A 23,725-nucleotide genomic window follows, 5' to 3' on the forward strand; every position below is an offset into this window, starting at 1 on the left:
AATTCATCAAATGGCAGAAGGCCTGATGACCTAATTCATGGTAGCTCTAACAGAGTAAACTATAGTAGTGTAAACTGTACTAGTGTGAATGCAATTATGAATGAGAAGGAAGAGTGTCAATATGTAGGCCGTGTTAGTAGTGGTAGTAGCAGAAGTAGAAGTAGCAGAAGTAGCAGAAATAGAAGTAGCAGAAGTAGAAGTAGCAGAAGTAGAAGTAGCAGAAGTAGAAGTAGCAGAAGTAGAAGTATTACTCTAATGGGTGATGCTAAGAAGCACAGGAGTGGTTGTAGTACACTTGATAAATTCGATATTAAGGGGAAAAAAAAAGAAAAAGAAATTTTTAATAAAATAAAACAAAAAAATTATTACATAGATGACAGTTATTTATATGTAAAGGGGGAAATTAGTATGACTGAAAAAGACAACTATAAGGAGAAAATATATAGAAAAAAAAAGCACAGTCATATTTGTGATATTTTACAAAATGATAGGATAAATAATGATCTTCATTTGAATGGTAATAGTAGTGGGTCAGCTTATGAAAATGGAAAGGAAGTGAGAAACAATTGTGGTAGTAGCATCAGAGTGGAGGAATTTATTAAGGGGCATACTCTTGAAAATGATGTAGTGGAAAATAGCAACGACCTAATTATCTGCACAGCGAGTAGGTATGATTCGTGTAATTTTGACAAGGTGGTTAAACTTGCTCATGAAGGGGATAGAAGTAGCACCATCAATTGTACTAGATATAAAAGTGCAGGTAGAGGTTGTAGAAGCACGGAGCACCCGAAATTTCAATATGCGGATAACCATGAAAAGGAAGAACGGTTCATGGAATTCTTAAATTTTGTAAAATCGTCCAAAGACGAATCAGGAAAAAGGTACGAAATTGCAGGAGGGTATTTACCGTGTAATGCAGAAAAAATCGGGGGTGCCGAAGAAGAGAAACAGGGAGAAGACGAGAAAAACGAAGACGAAGACAAAGACGAAGACGAAGAAGAAGAAGACGAGGAGAACGAAAACAAAAACAAAGACAAAAACGAAAACAAAGACGAAAGGAAGAAACGAAAATACGACAGAAGTCGCTTCACTAGTTGTAGTAGTCACAACGGCACAATTCGTAACAGACCAGTTGTGGATAAAGTGTTGTATAACATGGCTAACTTAAAACTCACAGGCACATCGATTATGTTAACAAATGAAAATTCAAAATTTATTTACAAAGTGATACCTTTTTTCAAAGATGGTGAAGCCAAATTTTACTTTAATGTGTTTATTTCATATAATATTATTTATAAGATTAATAAAAAAGGACTGCAAAGTAATATTGACGAATTTACAAATATGTTCATTTTGCATCATAGCAACAACAATTATGACGATGGTGAAAAGGATAATTATAAAAAATGTAAAGAGAAAAATAAAAATAAAAATGACTGCTTAATTTTATGCAGTAAAATGAACAGGGTATTTTCTAATTTTCACTTAATTAATAAAAGCGAAGTAAAGGAAGCATTAATCAAATCGTTATTAAAGAATTTGTACTCTGGTACCACACACAACATTGAATGTTACAAGCATGCATTACAGGCGAGGGACTTAAACCGAGTGGCAGGTAGTGCAGGTCGCTTTGCAACCATTGGAAAATTATCTTCCCAAAATTTGAGTGATGTAGGTGTGTTAAGTAAGACACACCAAGTTGAAACATCCGTACTCCATGATCTGCTTCACTGCAGAACATTCACCCTGGAGGATTTTCCCAATGGTACCGCAAGTACTCAGTTGAAGAGAACAAATTTGAATGTATGTAATGGGAACAGAAGCGGTAGTAGCAGAGGCAGTAGCAGAGGCAGTAGCAGCGGTAGTAGCAACGGAAGTGGCAGTGGTAGTAGCACAGTGGATAGTATACGACGTATCCCCGCCGAGGAATATACGTTAGAAAGAGGCCCATCGGATGAAAGAAATCCATTCACAGAGATGAACAGAAAAGAAAAAGATGTTTCTTCACAATATAGTGCTCTTCAAAATGATCCTGATGAACGTTACACTGATCCTAGTGCTCAAAGTGGTGGACCAAAACGAACTGATAAAAAAAAAAAAAAAAATTTGTTGAATGAAAAGTTAATGTTATCATATTTAGTTAAACATAAACTAATTCCTAAGTGTTACAATGTAGTCCCCGTATATAGGTGTAAGGAAAGTGTACGAGGGAGTAACGACATAAATGCTGTAAATGGAGTAAATTGCGTGGAGGAGGGGGAGTTACATGTGTACTATGAAAAGGATCATACCAGGGATAAGAAGTGTTCAAAAAAAAGTGTATTGAAAGGAAATGGTAAGGAAGAGTTAGATGGTAATAATCAAATCTTACTTGACGCACCCGGGGTGATGACAAAACAAGGGGTGAGGAAGAAGCAGGGTGATCAACCAAATCCCCTCATAAGAACTGAAAGTAATGCGAGCAAAGAAGAGAAAAATATGGCATTCCTTTCGAATGAAACGAAGTTACCAATAGTCGAATCGTTCAAATGCGCATCAGAGAAAAGCATATCAAACGAAGACGGGGAAACATGGGTTATAGGAAGATATAGTGATGTGGCTACTGGTAGCGGCAATGCCAGAAGCAATGCCAGAAGCAATGCCAGAAGCAGTGCCAGAAGCAGTGCCAGAAGCAATGCTAGAAGCAATACCTGGAGCAGCACCAGTAGCAACACCAGTAGCAACACCAGTAGCAAAACCAGTAGCAACTGTGTAGATGCTGTTCACCTGGCTCTAAAGCTGAAGAAGATATGCAGCAGAATAAAACATAGTGATCAGCACATGCTAGATTTAAAATTAGGATATAACACGTTGAAGGATAACGACCCACTATTTAGCGAAAATTTGTTAAGGGAAAGTGAGTTAGTCGAATGGAAAGAAAAAGAGAAATACTTAAAAAAATGGTCTAAAATGAAAAAAGAGATAAGAAGTAAGTTTATGAATACAAGCGACCAACATATAATTGACATATCATCAAAGGATTTAAATTTACCTAGTTGTTTTGATAAATATGATAATAATGAAATATATTGTTTATTAAAATCATGGAAGCAAGAAATTACTTCATTAAAAACTACTCAAAAGATGTTAGGTTTTCGTATATGTGCATTAATATATTATATAAAACAGGTATATTTATTAGACGATGAAAATATAAAGGAATTTTACACAAATTTTATACAAAAGAATAACATTATTAAGAGAAATAAATTAAACAAAGAAGATAAAATGAACACATATCCAAATAAGGAAAAAATGGGAATAACAAAGTGTTATGATAATACAAATAACAGAATAACAGTTAGTAGAGATATTGGCTTAAATTTAAGTGAAGAACAAGTTATATATTTTTTATTTTTATTTTTAAAAAATATTGCTTCCATTATTTTACCAAAATTGGTAAAATTAAAACTATGGCTAGAACAACAATCTCTTTATTCCTTTTGTTCAACTTCTTTGTTAATAATATATGATAGAAAAAACCCATCCTCCTGTGATATTAAATGGATCGACTTCACGTACTCTTTTGAAAATATAAACTATATGAGAAAAAAAAAAGATCAACTAAAGAAACATAAATTGAACGAAGATATACTTTTTGGTATTAATAATTTAATTAAACTATGCAAAACTGTTTATATGAATAATAAACTACCTCCATCTATTATATGCTTGTCAAGTCAGAAAAATAAGCAGGACGACGGCGCATGACGCGCCCAGCTGTTTGAAGCGCAGGCATGACTATATATGCATACATTAACATACACAAATAAATATGCATATTTGTGTGTATATTTTTTTATGCATGTCCATACGTATGCATATATTAATCGTATTATGAATAACCCTTTTTTTTTTTTTTTTTTTTTTTTTTTTTTTTGTACAATTGAATAAGCATCCTTATATATTATTCGTCAATACTTTTTGTATTCATTTATAATTCAGATTATTTTAGGGGTTATTTTTGTTTTCATTTTTTTTTTTATTTTTTTTTTATTTTTTTTTGTAGCATTTATCAGTTAAAGCGTGTTATATACGCATGCAAATATCCACATATCCATACATCCATTATTAATGTGTATATGTGCATGAAGCTCTCTCTCATTAATTATTAACGGGTTTTATCATTCAGCTGGACAACATATTGTTTGTGTAATTCATTATTTCATGCCGGATACTAAGTGAATACCCCTCCCCCCTATTGTTTATTTATTCGTTTATGCTTTTATGTTTTTATTTATTTATACAATCCTTTATTCCTTTTTTTTTTTTTTTTTAATTGTATGATTGCGACGTTTGAGTATCATCGTTTTTCTTTTGAGAATAATTTATACACAGTATTTATGTGCATAAGTACAAAAAAAAAAAAGGAAAAATAAAAAGAAAAAGAAAAACGTCGAGTTGCTATAAGCGTTTGCCTTATCATCTTTAACACTCCTATGTAAGTGTTAACTATTCATTTATTTAATTATCTACGTATAGATTAATTTCACTTAGTTATTTCAATATAAACATTTATTTTATTTTATTTTTTATTTTTTTTTTTTGGCTAGCTGAAATGTTCTATATAACAAAATGTGGAAAATAAAAAAAAATAGCACGTCATTGTATGAACTGTTAATGTTTTTTTTTCTTTTCACTCTTTCAACAAATTTTAAAAAAAACAAAAGGAACTCATAAGGAGTTATATAAATGTTATAATAATCTAAAACATTCATATAATTTTTATGAGAATTTATAAATTTCCTTTTCAAAGAGTGTGTTAATATTTTTATTTCACTTTTTCTTTTAATAATAACATTTGTATGAAGTACGTGTTCACTCTTCCTTAATTCAATACATTTGTTATCCTCTTCTGAACAGTAAGCCTTTTTTTTTTTTAAGCACTTTGTACTTTTACCTCCTATGTCATTTCTTTTTTTTGCTTTTTCAGGTGAGCCAGGGGGTTTACTCTGAATATGTTCACCCGTCAATCCCTGTTCCCATGTTATTTTGTCTATTTTGTCTATTCTGTCTATTCTGTCTATTCTGTCTATTTTGTCTATTTTGTCTATTCTGTCTATTCTGCCTATTCTGTCTATTCTGTCTATTCTGTCTATTTTATATATTTGGTCCAAGTGGTCCAATTTGCACAGTTCGTCCAATTTTTCATTTAATCTATTTAGCGCTTTTTCTTTGTATAACTTTGTATGAACACGACAGGCACGCTTTTTCATACCATTTCTTATTCGCTCATTTTTTAAAGATTTCCCACTGATCATTTTCCCGCTGCATAGTTTTTTCCCGTTGAGCGTCTTCCCTCCTGCACACTGGGAAAATTTGACCAGAAATTTTTTTCGTTCCTGTTCTAATATCATAATATAGTGTACCACATTATTTTTTAAACGACATTTACTTATTTTCTTTCTTCTTTTTTTTTTTTTTAACTTGGTTGCGTACAAATTATAGCAAGTGGTATTTATTAAATGTAAATTCTTGCAGTTGAATATATCACAAAAAATTGCCAAAATTTCAAAAAAGGACAAATAAAATATGCTTGAAAATTTATTTAAAGCTTTTTTATTACTAGCCTTGTTTTTTCCTGAACTGTTCATGTAAATGTTCTTTTTTCTGGATAAATTTACGAATTGCAAATTGTTTTTTTTGTCCGTTTGCGCATTGTGCTCACTGTTATTGTTATAATAGAGACGACAATCATGGTTACCACAATTATCACCATCATTACGATCATTACGACCATCGCCATTTTTCGTGCATTTCTCACTTTCTAAATTTGTTGTAGCTTCACCATTCGCACGACTTATAACACTGTGCACACTTCTACTGTCCTTTTTGCTACCTTTTTTTTCACTTCTTATTTCAATGTTTTTTGTTTGTTTCCCACTTTTTGATGTACAACCTGAGTTTAATTTCTCTTGTTTTTCTTCCATGTTATCATCAATATGTTCCCTATTTTTACCAGCCTGCACTGTACAGACTTTTCCTGACACGTTTTCTTCATTTTCTTCATTTTCTTCATTTTTTTCATTTTTTTCATTTCCACATGCACCTGTCAGGAAATTCCAAATTTTGACATTTAATTTTTTTTTCCCTCCTTTTTTGTGTAATAATGAGTAAGTGTCTAAATTAACACATGTTACGTTATTTTTCACTTTATTTTTTTTTATTAATTTCAACTGAAATAGAAATATTAATATATCTCTTAGCCGCATGGACACATTTAATTTTGTGCTAAAAATTGAAAAACTTTTTTCCCCTGATTCAAATATTAAAAAGTAAAAAATATAATAATAAGCGAAAATATTCAAAATGTTTACTAGCTCTTTACTACTTTTCTCCTCGTTTGAAAAACGATATGTTCTTTCTTTCCTCTGTAAATATGGCGCACAGTTAGTCTTTCTTTTACAAAATTTGCTTATCTGTTTATCATGATAACAGCATACAGCACATGTCATAAAATTTTTTTTTTTTCCGTTCTTTTCATTCGTTATATTTTCATGTTTTCTCCTCATATTTAGTTCTTCCTTTTTTTTACCTGTAGTATTTTCCAGCGTATGACTGATTTTTAAAAAGTTATTACATATGTTATTGTTTTTACCCACAATATTTCTTTTCATCATACCATTTCTGGTACATTTTGTAGTAACATACTTTATTATGTCCATATTATATAAATTTTTCTTCTTCTTTTTTTCTACCTCTGTTATTCTTTTTCTAAACATGTTGTTGTTGTCATTATCCAATAGCTTCTTACCGTCTCTTTTGAATGAGAGCCTTTTCAATGAGTTAATCAAGTTAAGGAAGACTTGGGTCATATCACCAAAATTGCTCATGCGTATTGATATATGAACAAGGGTAAAAATGAAACAATTAAAACTTATTTTCCTTTTTTCGTCATGTATATAACATCTATTTACATTTAGAAAAGAAATTATGTTATTCAAATGTGTTACCATTTTTTTATCCTTCAATTGTACAGCTACACGTTCATTTTTAAAATAACCTGATGCCATTTCCTTCACCGGATTGCATACTTCATTGTTAATATTTTCTTCCACATTCGTTCGTTTCATTCCTCCATTTTTGTAATCATCTTTGCTCATTTGATGGTCAGAAGAAAAAGTGTTGTTCCTATCAGCAGTTCGCTTATGAGAGTACTTCTTCCATTTGCTCCATTTCTTATTATGCGGGCGAAAAAGAAAATATAACAAGGGGGAATTGTACTGAAATAAGCTAACTAGAACATAGTATAAATAACAATTATTATTATTTTTTTTATTTCTTAACAATATGATAAACATTTTTTGTAAAATGGTATGACTTTCCCTTTTGTGCATACAACACTCTTTCCAGTAGTGTTTATATAAATTTGTACAATTTTTTTTTAAGCTTATCAAATTTTTATTAAAAATAATATAATTCATATGGACAAATAGTAGGTTTTTATTTGATTTGCTCTTCACCTTGTTATAGTGTTGTAATGAAAAGTTAGTCTTTTTTGAACTAACCTTATCATCACGTACTATGCATTCACTAGTGGAAACCTCTTCATATGCACGAGTACCCGCCTCGCTGTTACCATAAGTGCTATATGGTAATATTGCATTTTGGCAATCCTCAGTACTATTGAAAACATTCTTTTCATCGTCCTTATGAGAAAAAGTACCGTTTTGTTTCATCCTCATACGAAGGGAAGAAGACAAGACAGGTATATTTAGAAGGTGCTTTGACTTGAAGAAGCTTTTTACTAAATCTTTTTCATTAATTAAAATTTCGTCCATACGAGTTGATTCCTTCTCATTCACCAACAAATTGAACATTTCAAGGTGTTCACACATGGAAGTATGGTCAGTAACTAACTTGTTCAATGAGCACAAAGTGAAGTGGTAATTAATAATATTGGCATGGTAAAACATATTCCATAAATTGTGCAAATGGAAGGTTCCCTGGTAATTTTGACTGCGCGCTTGGTTATGAGTTTTCCTGTTAGTTTGTTTCTGCTTATACCTTTGCTTCCCATTCTTCTTTTTATACCTGTTGTATATATCCACCAGAAGGGGAAAATTCGCGTAGATGACTTTATACACAAACTCGATCTTTTTATTTGTTATATTGAAATATTTTTTAAAGAAAAACAAATTTATGACTCTACATAATGAGTTGGTATATGTGTTATTAATTCTGTAAGGAACATTCAGGTCAATATCAGATATAAGTTTACCACTTTTGTATAAGCACTTAGACACTATTCCGTTTAATTTTATAAAGTATCCAACCCCATCCTTCTTATTATCTTTCCACATACCTATATATTTCTTACCACAATTGTAATAGAAAATACCGTAGCCATTTTTCTTTCCCTTTCTCCAGTATCCCGAATATTGATCATATTTTTCATTTTGGTAAATTATTTCATTTTTTTTTTTTTTTTTTTTTTTTTTTAAAAAACCATATATACGTGCCATATCCATGAAACTTATCATTTTTCCACTCACCCAAGTATGTGTTGTACAGTCTAGAAGCGGCAGTTTTTCTCCCCATTAATGTGGTCCTTTCGATTATGTTAGGTCTTTCTATTACGTTAGTCCACCCCTCATTGTCAACATCCCCCATTAAGTCATGTTTCCTCATTTTGATTGACTCTTGTAAGTTTTCCACAAATTTACCTTTTGAACCCCCCTTTGAGTCGAAATACCATACCATTTTTCCAAATCCAAATTTTTTATTTCTTTTCCAGTAACCGAAATAAACAGAATTATCATTGTAATACTGAATACCGTAAAAATCCCTTTCGTTGTTTTTCCAAAAGCCTTTATACATTATTAACTTGACTTGATCCTTATTAACAAGTTTTAACGTACCCCATCCATTTCTCTTATTATTCACCCAGAAACCTTCATATATAATATTCTGTTTTCCCCCTTTATCAAAATGTATGAAGGAACATTTGCCCCTTTTCCATTTTTTGCCCCTATATATATATCCTTCATATATAAAATGATCTGTTATAATTTTACCAACTCCCTCAATGTGTCTATTTCTAAATGATCCTTCATATTTCTTTTTATCATTTGAAATAACAAAATTTTTATAAAAATATGGACACATGTAATGATCTATTTTTATGAAACCATTAAGAATAGTACTATTAATTTTTACATTTCTTAACTTTACCGTATTACATGATGTTATTTCTACTAATGAGTTATGTTCCTTATCTATTTCTTTCGAAAAAAAATTTCTCCAGTAGAATAGCTCATACGACTTAGGGTCTACTCGCTTGGTTGGCAAAACATCCTCCATTTTTGCGCACTAATTCTTCTTGCCGTAAATTGGTTCATATCACATGCGCACAGATAAAGTGTATGCATATACAGGAAGGCATACACATATAGATATGCAAGTAAAGCATATAAAAGTAGAGGCATATATATAACGACATACATACGAAGAATATGTGCACTCTCCTTTTCTCCTTAGTATGGTGTATATGCCAAACATTTGTGTACTTGCAAAAATTTCATTTCGTACGATTAGTGCTTTAAATTTTTGCCGAACATGTCCTTTTCACTTCTTTTTCAGTTTTAAGAAAAAAAAAAAAAAAAAAAAGGGAAAGGAAGAGAGAAAGAAAAAGGAAAAAAGAACGAAAGGAACGAAAATCAAGAAAGACACTCAAAGGGAAGTAATATGTGTAGAAGCCCGTAATAAAATGTAAACACAAAGGTGCGTATTTCCCCCTTTTCAAACTTACGTACTGCGGTATCTCATTTTGCATTCATTCTCCTGACCCGCGTGTGCAAGAATATATAAATGCATATATACATGTGTACGTATATGTATACGTATATGTATACGTATATGTAAACGTATATGTATACATATATTTGTACGTATATGTACAGTTATATATATACATATATTTATACGTATATGTACAGTTATATATATACATATATTTATACGTATATGTACAGTTATATATATACATGTATTTATACGTATATGTACAGTTATATATATACATGTATTTATACGTATATGTACAGTTATATATATACATGTATTTATACGTATATGTACAGTTATATATATACATACCTATCATCACATGCCCGCGCTAAAAAGTTTCCACTCCTTTCCGAATAAATATATCGAATGGAGAAAAATTTTCCTGCGCATTTTGGTATATTTAACTACCTATGTAATTACCTTCATAAACTGTGCAAATAATTAATGCACAAATGCAGATAAGGCTGATTTTTGTGTCATTCCTTTTTTTATTTTCCTGTTCTCTCCATTAAATTTATAAAAACAATATTACAATATGACGTATTGTACGCTCCATTTTTTTTTTTTTTTTTTTTTTTTTATAATTACATATATATAACATAAAAAAAAAAAAAAAAAAAAAGGGGAACATCCATTTGCATTCTGCGCAATTACTTTTATTAATACATGCTGTAAAATGTCCAGACATAAATTATTGAAATGCTTTATGTTCTATATATCTATATATCTTTCCATTTTTCCATAAAAATATATTTTTTTTTTTTTTTTTACTTTCCCCACAAACATATCTCAACCCACAAAGAGTTCCATTTTTTCAATTTTTTATGGAATCATTAGGTTTATCTAAAATGGCATAGCTTTACTGAGTACCATTTTGTATATATTTTTCTTTTTTCGAGAAGACCATACATGTTTCGTTTTACTTTATTCTTGTATCGTTTTCTACATTCATCTTGCTGTGAATTTTGTTCGAACTTTTGGCTTATCGAATTTTAGCATTACTATTTTTTCCAAAATTTTAGCATTACTATTTTTTCCAAAATTTTAGCATTACTATTTTTGCCAAAATTTTGCATCATATTTGTCCCATTTTTTGGCCTCCTTTTTTTGAGGGAGGAAAAATATAAGCCTTTACATTCTGCACAAGTTTTAGGCATAGAGAATAACACTGGAAGTGCAAATGAAAAAACGATACAATGAAAATGTTGTCCGAGTTATATATTCCAATATATACACCACGCGTATATTTTTTTTCTTTTTAGTCAACACTTTAGCTGTATTCTCACCTACTAGATCTGCTTTTATGGCTTTTTTTTTTTTTTTTTTTTTTTTTGTTCTCTCTGGTAGAATATAAAGCAGTATGCAAAATAAAAAAAAAAAAAAAAAAAAAAAAAAAAAAGGGATACAAAGATAGGAAGAGAACCAGTTGCTATATTACGATAGTCATGTAATAATTTTTTTTTTTTTAATTTTACTTATATACATAATATAACATTATGTACATAACACGTATATATACATATATATATATATATATATATATATAGTACATTTAATATATAAATATATTAAATATATGCTTATTGTATGTATATATAATACATATATGCTTCTGCACTGTACGAGTTTCTACAGTTGGAGAATATAAGTTTAAAGAGAATATGACGATATAGTATATGCGTTTTTATGTTTATGTATGTAAAAACATCAATAAATTTATTCTATATATAGCTAATTTTAAGGCATCTTTGTTTTTTTACTCTATGACCCATTTTTGTGAAGCCCAGTATACAAATGGAACGCCAATCTTTTGTTTGAGTTTAAAATAGTATTTACATACGACCATACATACATTTAAATTTATATTTACATAAAATTAATTTATGGAAAACTTTTTCGCCCATTTTCTATATACCAATATGGAGATGATTAAATAGTTCTTTTGGTTAAGTTTCTTTTTTTTTTTCTTTTTTTTTTTTCTTAACTTTTTTTTTCCTTTGGATTTTTTTTATTACGTACTCATTTTAACATTAAAAAATAATACTGATCTCATACAAAATTATATTTGGGGTGTTATAGGATCAGTACTTAGTTTAGTTTAGTTTAGTTAAAAAAAAAAAAAAAAAAAAAAAAAAGAAAAATTTATACACTACAAAATAAATGAAAATATAAACTGAATATTCCATTTTTTTTTTTTTTTTTTTTTTTTTTTTTTTGGGGGGGGGATAAATAATAAATAGTAATCCCTTTTTTGAAAGAGTACCACTGAAACGTGTTTTGCATTTTTTATTTTAAGACTGTTGTAAGAATAAAATGGACGACCTAAAAAAGATAGTAGTAAGTTTTCCTGAACACATATTTTGCACTCGTCATAATACATAGCATTATTAATAATATAGAGCTTTGTGTAACTTTAGAACAACGTGATAGAATGTAGACTCGATTAACCTACACGTTTGTATATTTATGAAACATAGTAGATGCATTGGAAGAATAGCACCCGTATATATGCGTTTACACATTATGTGCCTACGTTTTTGGATGTACTACTTTGCATGAAACGACTGAATTCTGCGTTTTTACATATGTACATACGTATGGATACCCATATTGTGAACGTATGTTTATGTTTATGTTTATGCTTATGCTTATGTTTATGTTTATGTTTATGCTTATGTTTATGCTTATGCTTATGCTTATGTTTATGCTTATGCTTATGTTTATGCTTATGCTTATGCTTATGCTTATGTTTATGCTTATGCTTATGCTTATGTTTATGTTTATGTTTATGCTTATGTTTATGCTTATGTTTATGCTTATGCTTATGTTTATGCTTATGTTTATGCTTATGTTTATGCTTATGTTTATGTTTATGCTTATGTTTATGTTTATGCTTATGCTTATGTTTATGCTTATTATTATTTTATTTTTTTTAAATTTAATTTCGAAACAGGCGTACAAAGCTGTAGACGATTATGTGCAGTCGAATATGACCATAGGGTTGGGAACCGGGTCTACGGTTTTTTACGTACTCGAGCGAATTGAAAAATTGATGAAAATCGGAAAGATAAGGGATGTAGTTTGTATTCCAACCAGCATTGACACGGAAATAAAGGTAATATCAAGCAGGAGCAAACGAAAAAGATCTTTATTGTTTGTTCGAAAGGGAACTACCCCTTACGTCAGTATGTTCTCGTTGTTTGTATACCAATGTGCGTGGGTACTGCATGGCTGTACATGTGCGTGCATTGTTATATATATGTAAGTCCATAAACGCATGTAACTCTTCTCCTTTTTTAGGCCAGAAATTTGGGTATCCCTCTGACTATCTTGAAACGAAATTCACATATTGACATAGCAATTGATGGAGCCGATGAAATAGATCTTGACTTGAATCTAGTAAAAGGACGAGGAGGAGCTTTAGTTCGTGAAAAGCTGGTGGCAGCAAGCGCATCTTTTTTTATAATCGTAAGGGACTGAGAAAGACCCCTACACGTTTTGCCAAGCGGGCAATCATACGTACATAAATGCATAAATACGTGTATATGCACACACGTTTATACATACGTACCTGTATGCAAGTCTGCACGCATTTCTGCTATCCTTTCCGTTGGTTGCACTTTGAATGCGAGCAAATTTGTTTACGTATTTATCCATTTATTTGTGTATCCATTTATTTGTGTATCCATTTATTTGTGTATCCATTTATTTGGGTATCCATTTATTTGTGTATCCATTTATTTGTGTATCCATTAATTTATTATTTTTTTCATTTTTTCATTTTTTCTCCCCTCCTTTAAGATCGTCGATGAGTCAAAACTGTGTATTAACGGGTTAGGTACTACAGGGGCAGTGCCAATAGAAATATTGTCATTTGGTTATGAAAAAATAATCCAGAATTTAATGAAAATATCATCACTGAAAAAATGTAAATATAAATTAAGGGAAAAGAATGGAGAGGTTTTTATAACAGATAACAAAAATTATATTGTGGATTTTTTTTTCACAGATCCTATTGAGAATTTAGCGGAAACTTGTTCAAAAATAAAAATGGTAAAAGACATGTACTGAAAAAAGGATTTTCTTTTGAAAATAATTACGTGAAATGGTTGTTTTATATTAGTCCAAGTTATACACTTTTTATCATTGTGTGATAATAGGAACTTTCTGAATGTGCTATTTTATGGTGACAAATATGTGCCTGCTAAATGGGTTTATTGTTTACATTTCGTATGTATTTCGTATAATTTTTTTTTTTCTTTTTTATTCCTTACCAGTTTAACCTTTTTTATGCTTTACAAATTTTTATTATTTTTTTTTTTTTTCTCAGACCACAGGAGTTGTTGACCACGGGATTTTTGTTGACATGACTAATGTAGCTTTGATAGGCAAACAGGACGGGACTATATTAAAATTGAATAAAAAATGAGCACACTATGTTGTTATAGGTTTTATTATTTTACCTATATTTTTTATTTTACCTATATTTTTTATTTTACCTATATTTTTTATTTTACCTATATTTTTTATTTTACCTATATTTTTTATTTTACCTATATTTTTTATTTTATCTATATTTTTTATTTTACCTATATTTTTTATTTTACCTATATTTTTTATTTTACCTATATTTTTTATTTTACCTATATTTTTTATTTTACCTATATTTTTTATTTTTCGTATCTTTCTTATTTGAATTTATTTTGCACATTTTTATTTAATTTACTTTTTTTTTTTTTTTTTTTTTTTTGCCCATCTTGTGACTACTCTTACGGACATTTCCCCCCTCACCTTTTGTTTTGTTTTTATTAAATTTTATTAAAAAAAAAAAAAAAAATCAAATGAACATACTTATTTTTGCAAATTTTTTGAATTTTTTAGTGTTTAATAATTTTTTTTTTATAAAAGGCAAGCAAAGACAAATACTATTCAACATAGTACAGTGTTTGCCTTTGAAAAAATGTGTATATACATGTGCGCAGATATATGCGTGCATATGGACTTATTCATCGGTATATGTGGCTCTATACATAATACATGCATGCATACAAATATATATACATACGTACAAATATATATATATACATACGTACAAATATATATATATACATACGTACAAATATATATATATACATACGTACAAATATATATATATATACACATACAGACTTATATACAAGTAAATCTGCACATTTCAGCGTTTCACTCATCTCCTGGAAGCGGTTTATTAATTTGCCAAGTTATTTGCACAGTGATGTTTTTAAAAAATAAAAATTTTGTTATAATAATGCTTCATCATTTATTTCTCTTCTGCATTCGTCAAGTTGCTTTTATTTTATTCTATTCTATTTTGCGTACTTAATTTTTTTATTCCTATATTATTTTGTATATTTTATTTATTTTACTTTTTTACTTCATTTTTTTTTTTTTTTCGTTTTACCCTCTTCAAGCACGTGCCCATTTGTTTGAAAAAAATGTATTTGTTTAAAAAAGCAAAAGACTCAATCGTAAATTCCTTGCAATATGACAAATCATCTCCTTTGATAAAATTAAATTATGTTTGTAAGTGTATTCTTAAAATATCCTTTGTGCTGTCCTTCGCTTTGTCTAGTATAGCTTTCTCAACTTCATTACTTGGTGGAAATTTGATAAATAAAGGTAACAATTGAGTGGGTACATATCCAGTGCACGATATCAATGGGATGCGTATATTCTACAGTTATGTTTCCAATATGCCAATATACTACTTGCACCCCAAGACGTACACACGAAGCGCTTTTTCAAGTGGCTTCTACAAAGCGAATGCACACAATCCCATTTTATATAAACAAAAATTAAAAGATATTTTGTATGTAGAATTCTTCTCCCGATTTGTATAATGTAACTATAATATTATACTTATAATATAAACAACTTTTTCTTCATTCTCTTTCCCCCCTCGAATACCCCAAACCAACTCAGGTTTACTACAATCCTTTGCAATAACATCTTTGCTATTGTGTCTTTTATCTTTTATCATTCTCAAGAGAAAAAATGGAACGCATATTTTGTCAAAAATTAAAATGTACCCTTTCTCCGTCAAGGATTTAATTGACGTATCCTTAACCACAGGAACAGTTACTATATCGGTTCTGGATATACTCTTGGTAGACCCTCCTACGTACTTGCGCTTGTACATATATGTATGTATGTATATGTATGTATGTATATGTATGTATGTATATGTATGTATATTTGTATGTATGTATGTATATGTATGTATGTATATTTGTATGTATGTATATATGGGTATGCAAATTTTTAGGCTAACAAATGCTTCAATTTAAAAATTTTTTTTTTTTTTTCTCTTCAATTTTTTTCGTTAGTGCTATCTATATCTTACCGTTGCACTTTTTATTTTTTTAACAGGTAACTCTAATGCCATATTGTTTTCATAATTTTTATTGTCATGTTTTTATAAGCCAGGAATATGCAGGGAAATATGTATATAAGTATTCTCCCACGTGTATATGTGTGGGTATTTGTCTTTGTCTCTATCTTTATTTTTATCTTTGTGTGTATATGTGCGTATGTGTGTACATGTTTTTTCTTTTTTTTTATTTCATTATATTTTTTTTTTCGTAGCAATAATTTCTTTATTCGAGTGTCTAGACAACCCATACATGAAGGACAACGAAAACATTAACTCTTTCAGTAACGAACAAATGAGCATGTGAACAAGTGAACGCATGAACATATGTAAACGCTTTAAGATTCACTTTGCATTTACGACGGCGCACTATCCCCACCTATGAGAGCTACATAGGAGGTATAGGCAGTAACCTTTTCCCCTTTTCCTTTCCTCCTTTTAGGCTTACAATTTATTTCCGTTATGTATATAGGCTTATACACAATTTCACAGATTTCCCTCTTCAAATCTATGCCTTATCATCCTCTGGAATACTTGTAAAGAAATAAAAATGGTTTTGTACATGCTACGGCAAAATGTTCATAAATATACATACGGATATTCATATATGTAGGCATATGTGTGAGCATTTGTGAGCTTTAATTATGGGACTATTATTCTTCAAATTCCCTTTTCCTTTTACATTTTTAGAGGGTACATAATAAAAAACATCATTGAGGATATAGTATGCTTCTTGAAAAAATTGTGGACATACGTATTTTAACATTGAGGGAGGTAATACAAATTTATTTTTTAGTTGCTACGAAGGTAATGCTTATAGAACCTTGTGCTACTCTCCGACAATTTTTAATGCATATAATATTACTTTGTACTTCTTAGCTTCTCAACTTTTTAGCATCTTATACTTTTTTTTTTTTTTTTTTCTCTTATCAGGCTTAGATATTATGCCATTTTGACATTATATAATTTCCATGTGCTCCTGGTTTTTTTTTTTTTTTTTTTTTTTTTTTTTTTGGAGCATTACAAAAAGGGGAAAAGCAATGAAAGAATAGTGAACTAATGAGTAATATCAAATGGTACTTTTACAATTTTCAGTAGAATTATATATACCCTCAATATTTGTTTGAAGTGAATTCAATTATTTTATCAGAAAAGGGAAAGGAACTATCTTTTTGGTGAGACAACCACTCACATTTGTGTATACGGGAATGTTACTCTGTTTTATTTTCGAAAAAGTATTTTGTAACCCACTTTTTACTGTTATGTAATTTTGCAAATGCATTCGTAATATGAAAAAAAAAAAAAATGGTAAAAAAAAAGGTAAATAAAAAATGGAAAAAATAAAAAATATAACTACTGATCTCACTTTCTGAGCTAGTGGAACTAGTAGAATATGAACGAACGTGGTAATTTTTTTTCTTTTTTTTTTTTTGTTCTTGTCCACACCATTGCACACTACTAAAAAGGTGCATATTAGAAAAAAGAACAGATCAACAATTCAAATTAAATAAGACTTATAAAAAGGATAAAAAAGGTTAAGCTTGCTTTTTCTTTTTTTTCTTTTTTTTTTCTTTTTTCCTGAACTGTTCATATAAATGTAGTTTATACAGCAGATCTTTACCCTTCCTTCCACCTCAGCCTTTTTAATAAATCGGTTGATTACAAAAACGTAAATTTTCTTGTCATATATTCATTTTCCCAATTAGTGAGTTATATACAGAATAGAAGGGCTTTAACAAGAAAATGCTTTTCTTTTTACTATTTATAACAAAGGGGTAATTCACCTTCCTCATAACTATTTGGTATCCTTTTTAATATAAACATTTTAATAAGTATTTTAAAAAAAAAAAAAATTCCAATTAGTTAAGGTAAGGTACAACAGATAGCATATTTATCAAAACAACAAATATACGTTTGTGTTTTTTCTTTTTAAATATTCAAAAAAATACATTCAAAATGTATTTACAAAATGGTGAACATATAGTAGATGGCATCTGTTTTAGAATATAGCTCGAAAAAAAAAAAAAAAAAAAATACATGTGCATGTACATGTATATACAAAGTATGTGCTTCAATAAAAATTATATTCGTCGCGTAACGCTAAAGTACGTTGTGCATTAGCTAAAAGTCGGTTAATAAGTCAAAATCGTCAGCTTTCAAAACTTTTAATACATAAAGGATATGAGAAGATAATTTTTTGTAAGCCGTGATAGCTCAGTTGGGAGAGCGTCAGACTGAAGATCTGAAGGTCCCTGGTTCGATCCCTGGTCACGGCATACAAATAAAAAATATTCAGAGTTTGGATTAAATAAATTCTTTGTTAATAAAATAGAAAATTTTTTTTTCATACGAAAAAAAGGCTCGAATATATAATAATGAATACATAATAATTACAACTTTTCCCTTTATACAAATTTAATTAAAAAATATGAGAAAAAAAATACATCAAAATGTATATATGTGATTATATATATAAATAAATATATATATGTTTGTACTCTTGTATGTATACACTAACGGTTATAAGTATAATACTTCTTCACATAGCTTTTTTTTTGTTGTATTTCTCTCTTTGACTTTAACCCCGCATGAACTCTACATAACTGTATGCAATATTTTATTCTCATTACTAACAAAGCAAAAGAAAATTTTAAATATATATTTTTAATAAATGGAAAAATCAGCGGTATAAGATGAGCAGAACGCATTATTACAGTAATTTCAATATTATGATTTTTTTTTTTTTTTTCCCTTTCAAATTTCACATTTTTATATAATATATACGCAGAGATATTACACATGAAGTGGCACATAGTTGCGGGGGAGGAGCGGAAAGTAACTTTTCCTTGTACCTGAACAAGCAAGGTAATTTATAATTTCTCAAAATTTGTAAACGTTAAATTTTCACCATATATATATATATATGTGTGTAACGTGCATATATGCATATATGCATATATACATATTTTGGCCGATTTTTTGCGTTAAGATATGCTTGTGCGTTGATGCTGTTTTTTCGCGTGACGAGGCACTTGACAAAAAAATTGTGATACCTATGTGTGCACATACGGCTATATACGTTTGTACATGTAAAGCATAAATGCGCGCGAAGGTGTATCTCATATCAATTATTCACTTCAAATAAATCATAATTGAAAAACGGGTAAAAAAAAGGGAAGCAGGTTTGAAAAATTGTTAAAATGAAAAAAGCGCATTGATACAGAGTAGCCAAAATGTAGGTATTCAAAGGGACGAAAAAGATAAACAGATGAAGGGGGAATTATTAAAAAAAAGAAAAAAATGCTGCAATTTTACATCAAACTTGACAAAAAAAAAAAAGAAAAAAAAAAGAATATTGCAATAATCACTGAAGAAAAGGCATTTTTTTTTTCCCCCCACCCCTCTCCTGACTTATTCATGAAAAACAGCATTTTTAATATTTTTCAAGTTCAAGGCACACATCAGGTACCTTTCAAATCCTAAAGCTAATCCTGCGTGGGGATTAGAGGCATACTGAAAGGAGTTGAGGTATTTATACAAACTTGAGTGTTTATTTATTAAATTTTTAAAATGATTTAAATAATTGAAAACAGTAAAGTTGCTCTTGTTTAAGTAGGAAGACAAATCCATTCTTATTTTATTCCCACTTAACACTTTAAAAAGCAAAAGTGGTAGGTTATTAATACGTTGTGACCCAGATACAATTTCTATGCCTTTGTATATAAAATCAAAACTGTTTGTAAATCGAAGATCGTACATGTTACTTGATGTATAATATGGTCTTATATATATAGGGTATTGATCTATTACAAATATATCTGTACCGAAATTATACTTGACAAATAAATATAAATCATTTAATTCTTCATTTGTAAAATCGTTGTAAAAGACGTATTTCTCTTTTAGGTTTTTATTTCTTAACGTTTCTGTTACTTGGATTTTTTTTTTTTTTTTATTACAACTGCTATTATTACTATTGCTATTATTACTATTGCTATTATTACTATTGTTAATATTACTACTGCTATTATTACTACTGCTATTATTACTACTGCTATTATTACTACTGCTATTATTACTACTGCTATTATTACTGCTATATTCAAGAGTGTTACTCAACAAGTCTATAAAGGAGTACTCACACACAACCGCTTCTGATTCCTCTTCCTTTTTTCCTGTCTCGCTCACAAAATCACTGGCACTATTGCATTTGATAGTACGGTTACTTCCACAAGTCGTGGTACTTCTTTCCCTTTCGGAAAAACCTTGCTCGTACATGTTATTAAAAAATAGCAACACATTTCTGTACAACTCGTCCTTATTTAATCTATTCAAAAAGGTGTACACATGGGAACTGCACCCCGCTCCATTACTGCTCGCATTAACAACGTGCTCACTCTTGTCATTTATTACATTGTACCGCTTAACAATTTTGTTATAATAGTAAACATTGTGTATTTTATATTTCTCACAAGCATCAAATGTAATCTTCCCTTTTAACTCGTTTTTTTCCTCTTCATTCAGAACTCGTACATACCTTTCCAACATAGTGTTATATACATAGTTTGAAGATTTGTCTTTATCATTTTGAATGTTCCTGTAATATTTTGTTAGTATATCATGGGCCTCACAAAAAGATAAAACGACAGGGTTTGGTGCAAATATACTTTTTTCAAAATGGGAAAATTTTTGTTTGTTATTATTTGCTGAATTAATTAAGTGCAGCTCCTCAAGAAACGACTCATTTATATATTTATTTAATCGCATTAGTATGTTGTACATATAAATTATGAGTTCATAATAATTATCATAGATCACTTGCTCTAAATCTAAAGAAGTATATTCATTTAAATGCCTAGAGCTATGAAATTTTTCATTTCTATAACAGTAATTCATCTCAAATATTTTCTCGAAATCTGCATTTATTATCATTTCTTTGTAAAACTGTGGACTTTGCGCTAGAAGTAAATTTTCTCCATCTATTTTGTAACACTTACATCCATGTTCCGTGCCGTTTAACTCCACGTTACTTGATTGTTCTGTGGAGCTTAGCTGGACATCCTCTGCATCATCTTGCCTATGCGGCATATGCGTACCTTTTTCCTCCTCCTCTTCTTCTTCCTCCTCTTCCTCCTCTATGTGCTTCCCCACTTCTTTACCACTCCTGAAGGGCTCATATGACAATATTTTGTTCTCATGATTCATTAAATCCTTTTCCATATGGTAAATTTTTTTTTTTTTTTTTTTTTTATTAATTTTTATAAACTTTGATGTGTGTACTTCCATATACCCGTCGTTGTGTAAGAACTCCCTTGCCTTCTGAGAGAGTCTACTTTTGATGTTAAAAATCATGTGAAGAATAATATTTCTATAGTTTAAAACGAAATTTTGGAGTCTTAGTATGTTTTCATTCGTGTTTACTTTGCTACCGTCATAATTATTTATGGTTGAATGCGCTAGATTTACCTCCGTCATATCGGCAGCAGTGTAGCCACTACTATCATTACTGCTATTATCATTGCTGTTATCATTGCTGTTATCATTGCTCTTATTATTGCTATTATCATTGCTGTTATCATTGCTATTATCATTGCTGTTATCATTTCCATTATTACCTCTGTTACTGCAATTATTATTACTATTCCCTTTCGCACTGTTAACATTTAAAAAAGGATTTCCCTCCTTCTCTAGCTCATCCTTTTTCCTTTCTATCTGCGATACCCCGCTTCTTCCCCCTAGCGTGTTACTGTAATATGTATTTATGTTCCCTTCTAATCCGCTAACATTGCTCACTGCTGTGCTTTCTTCCTTTGTATCTTCACTTGCTATAACCATTTCATCATTTGCTACGTTATGATTGTACACTCCGTTTTGATTAAATAGTGTGAAATCATTTATCATGACTGGAATGTCGAAAAAGGATTCTGATAAACAAAAAATAGTATCAATAACAATTTCTACACATTTTTGATTATAAAAACTTTCTACATAAGGACCATTACATCTGTGTAAATCTCCATGTATCTTTACTTTCCCACGAACATCTATTACACTTTCTTTTTTTAAATTTTTAATATATGTGTACATTTCTTCTCGTAGTTCAGTTCCATTTCCTCTTCTTTTTTCATATACACAAGTAATATAAAACCCACCGTCTAATCTTACGTACAAGAAAATGCGCTTAGACTGTTTAACTTTTCTTTCTACTCTTCCTCTAACTTCGATGTAGTTATCGCTGCACACTGTTTCCACGTTTTTGTTACTATTGACGGCTGACCTACCCTCACCTGGGATGTTACTTTCATTATTGTTACTACCCTCAATGGAGTTACTGCCATTCGTGTTCATCCTCTTGAAGCTATCTTTATTATCTTCAATAAATTTCATGATACATTCGTACGAGTAGTAGTTTCTGCTACAGCTTGTTCCATAGAAAAATGAAAGATCACCATGCTCCACTAGGTCAATAAGATACCTACTGCTGTGGTTGTACTTGTGGAGGTCGTTGCTACAGCTACTAGTACTGCTACTAGTACTGTTGCTAGTACTAATACTATTGTTACATCCTTCTTTTGGATAATTTCTCACTTCCCTACTTTTCAATATAGTTCTTGTCTGCGGGGGGATGCTCTCATTCTTGCAAAACAGCGCAGTAGTGATACGTCCCGCTAGCTTCCCACTATTCCCTCCTTCCTTAGTAATGTTATATGAAATTTCATTTTTTATTTTTCTGATTATTTTTCCGCCTACTTTACCACTTATTTTGTTTGCACCCTTTTTGGTTAAGCAAACGCATGAAGCAGATGAAGACACATCGCGAATAAAATACTTTAATTTATTTTTCGATTTTTTAATTTCCTTTTTTGATAAATAGTTAATATTTTTTCTCCTATTGGTCTGAATTTTACCTAACTTGTTAATAATATTATTTTCGAGTGACAATAATTTTTCCTTACTGGAATTTATTTTAAAATATGCTAATATGTTAATAATATAACAAAATGAAAATTTTTTTAAGTTTATTGTTGCTAAGTACCATGTAAGCAACAAACTTTTCAATAATCTCATTTTGCTTTTTTTCTCCTAAAGTTTTGCTGCAAATGTTACCAGGGAAACAAAGGGATACAAAAAAAAAAAAATAATAAAATAATAAAAAAATAGTCAAATTGAAAGAAAAAGCGAAAAAATGCAGCTCTTCCTTCACTTCTTACGTTTGCCCATTTTCTTTTCTTCCCGTGTGTAACGCATCAGTAACATCGGCGCAAAAATTTGCAAAGGCAGCCTTAGTTGAGGCACAATATTGTTTACACGCTACGGAAACGGGCAATATATAGTTGTTTATATATATGTATGAGCATATATGTATGAGCATATATGTATGAGCATATATGTATGAGCATATATGTACGAACATGAATGTAGGATTATGAATGTAGGATTATGAATGTAGGATTAGGAATGTAGGATTAGGAATGTAGGATTATGAAT

General features: G+C 29.9%; 5 protein-coding genes and 1 non-coding gene across 6 annotated transcripts in view; 4 read left to right on the forward strand and 2 right to left on the reverse strand.

Moving 5' to 3' along the window:
• The window catches only part of PmUG01_10029800 (kinase, putative), a gene marked incomplete at both ends in the record, with an annotated part of 3,894 nt that extends 144 nt beyond the window's left edge, over nt 1-3,750 (forward strand). The window contains one exon of the mRNA XM_029005490.1: nt 1-3,750. This exon is cut by the window's left edge and continues 144 nt beyond it. Coding sequence (XP_028862073.1) covers nt 1-3,750 — 3,750 coding nt within the window.
• Nucleotides 3,751-4,571: 821 nt separating this feature from the next.
• PmUG01_10029900 (conserved Plasmodium protein, unknown function) lies at nt 4,572-9,342 on the reverse strand (the record flags this gene model as incomplete). Its single annotated transcript, XM_029005491.1, is given in 2 exon segments — nt 4,572-8,465; nt 8,479-9,342. 2 exon segments carry the CDS (start codon nt 9,340-9,342, stop codon nt 4,572-4,574), a joined length of 4,758 nt encoding a protein of 1,585 aa, XP_028862074.1.
• Nucleotides 9,343-12,141: 2,799 nt separating this feature from the next.
• PmUG01_10030000 (ribose 5-phosphate epimerase, putative) lies at nt 12,142-14,257 on the forward strand (the record flags this gene model as incomplete). The annotated part of the gene is made up of 5 exons (XM_029005492.1): nt 12,142-12,165; nt 12,782-12,943; nt 13,129-13,296; nt 13,630-13,881; nt 14,159-14,257. 5 exons carry the CDS (start codon nt 12,142-12,144, stop codon nt 14,255-14,257), a joined length of 705 nt encoding a protein of 234 aa, XP_028862075.1.
• Nucleotides 14,258-15,302: 1,045 nt separating this feature from the next.
• PmUG01_10030100 (conserved Plasmodium protein, unknown function) lies at nt 15,303-17,000 on the forward strand (the record flags this gene model as incomplete). Its single annotated transcript, XM_029005493.1, has 6 exons — nt 15,303-15,486; nt 15,790-15,974; nt 16,194-16,236; nt 16,453-16,521; nt 16,680-16,773; nt 16,928-17,000. The coding sequence occupies 6 exons, from the start codon at nt 15,303-15,305 to the stop codon at nt 16,998-17,000; spliced, it is 648 nt and encodes a 215-aa protein (XP_028862076.1).
• Nucleotides 17,001-18,440: 1,440 nt separating this feature from the next.
• PMUG01_10030200.1 lies at nt 18,441-18,513 on the forward strand. The gene has a single exon. It is a non-coding gene (tRNA).
• A 1,135-nt stretch (nt 18,514-19,648) lies between these two features.
• On the reverse strand, nt 19,649-23,305 carry PmUG01_10030300 (aspartate--tRNA ligase, putative; the record flags this gene model as incomplete). The annotated part of the gene is made up of 1 exon (XM_029005494.1): nt 19,649-23,305. One exon carries the CDS (start codon nt 23,303-23,305, stop codon nt 19,649-19,651), a length of 3,657 nt encoding a protein of 1,218 aa, XP_028862077.1.
• Nucleotides 23,306-23,725: the final 420 nt, after the last annotated feature.

This window comes from Plasmodium malariae (genome assembly GCF_900090045.1).
Source record: "Plasmodium malariae genome assembly, chromosome: 10".
In the NCBI taxonomy this organism is placed as follows: Eukaryota; Apicomplexa; class Aconoidasida; order Haemosporida; family Plasmodiidae; genus Plasmodium; species Plasmodium malariae.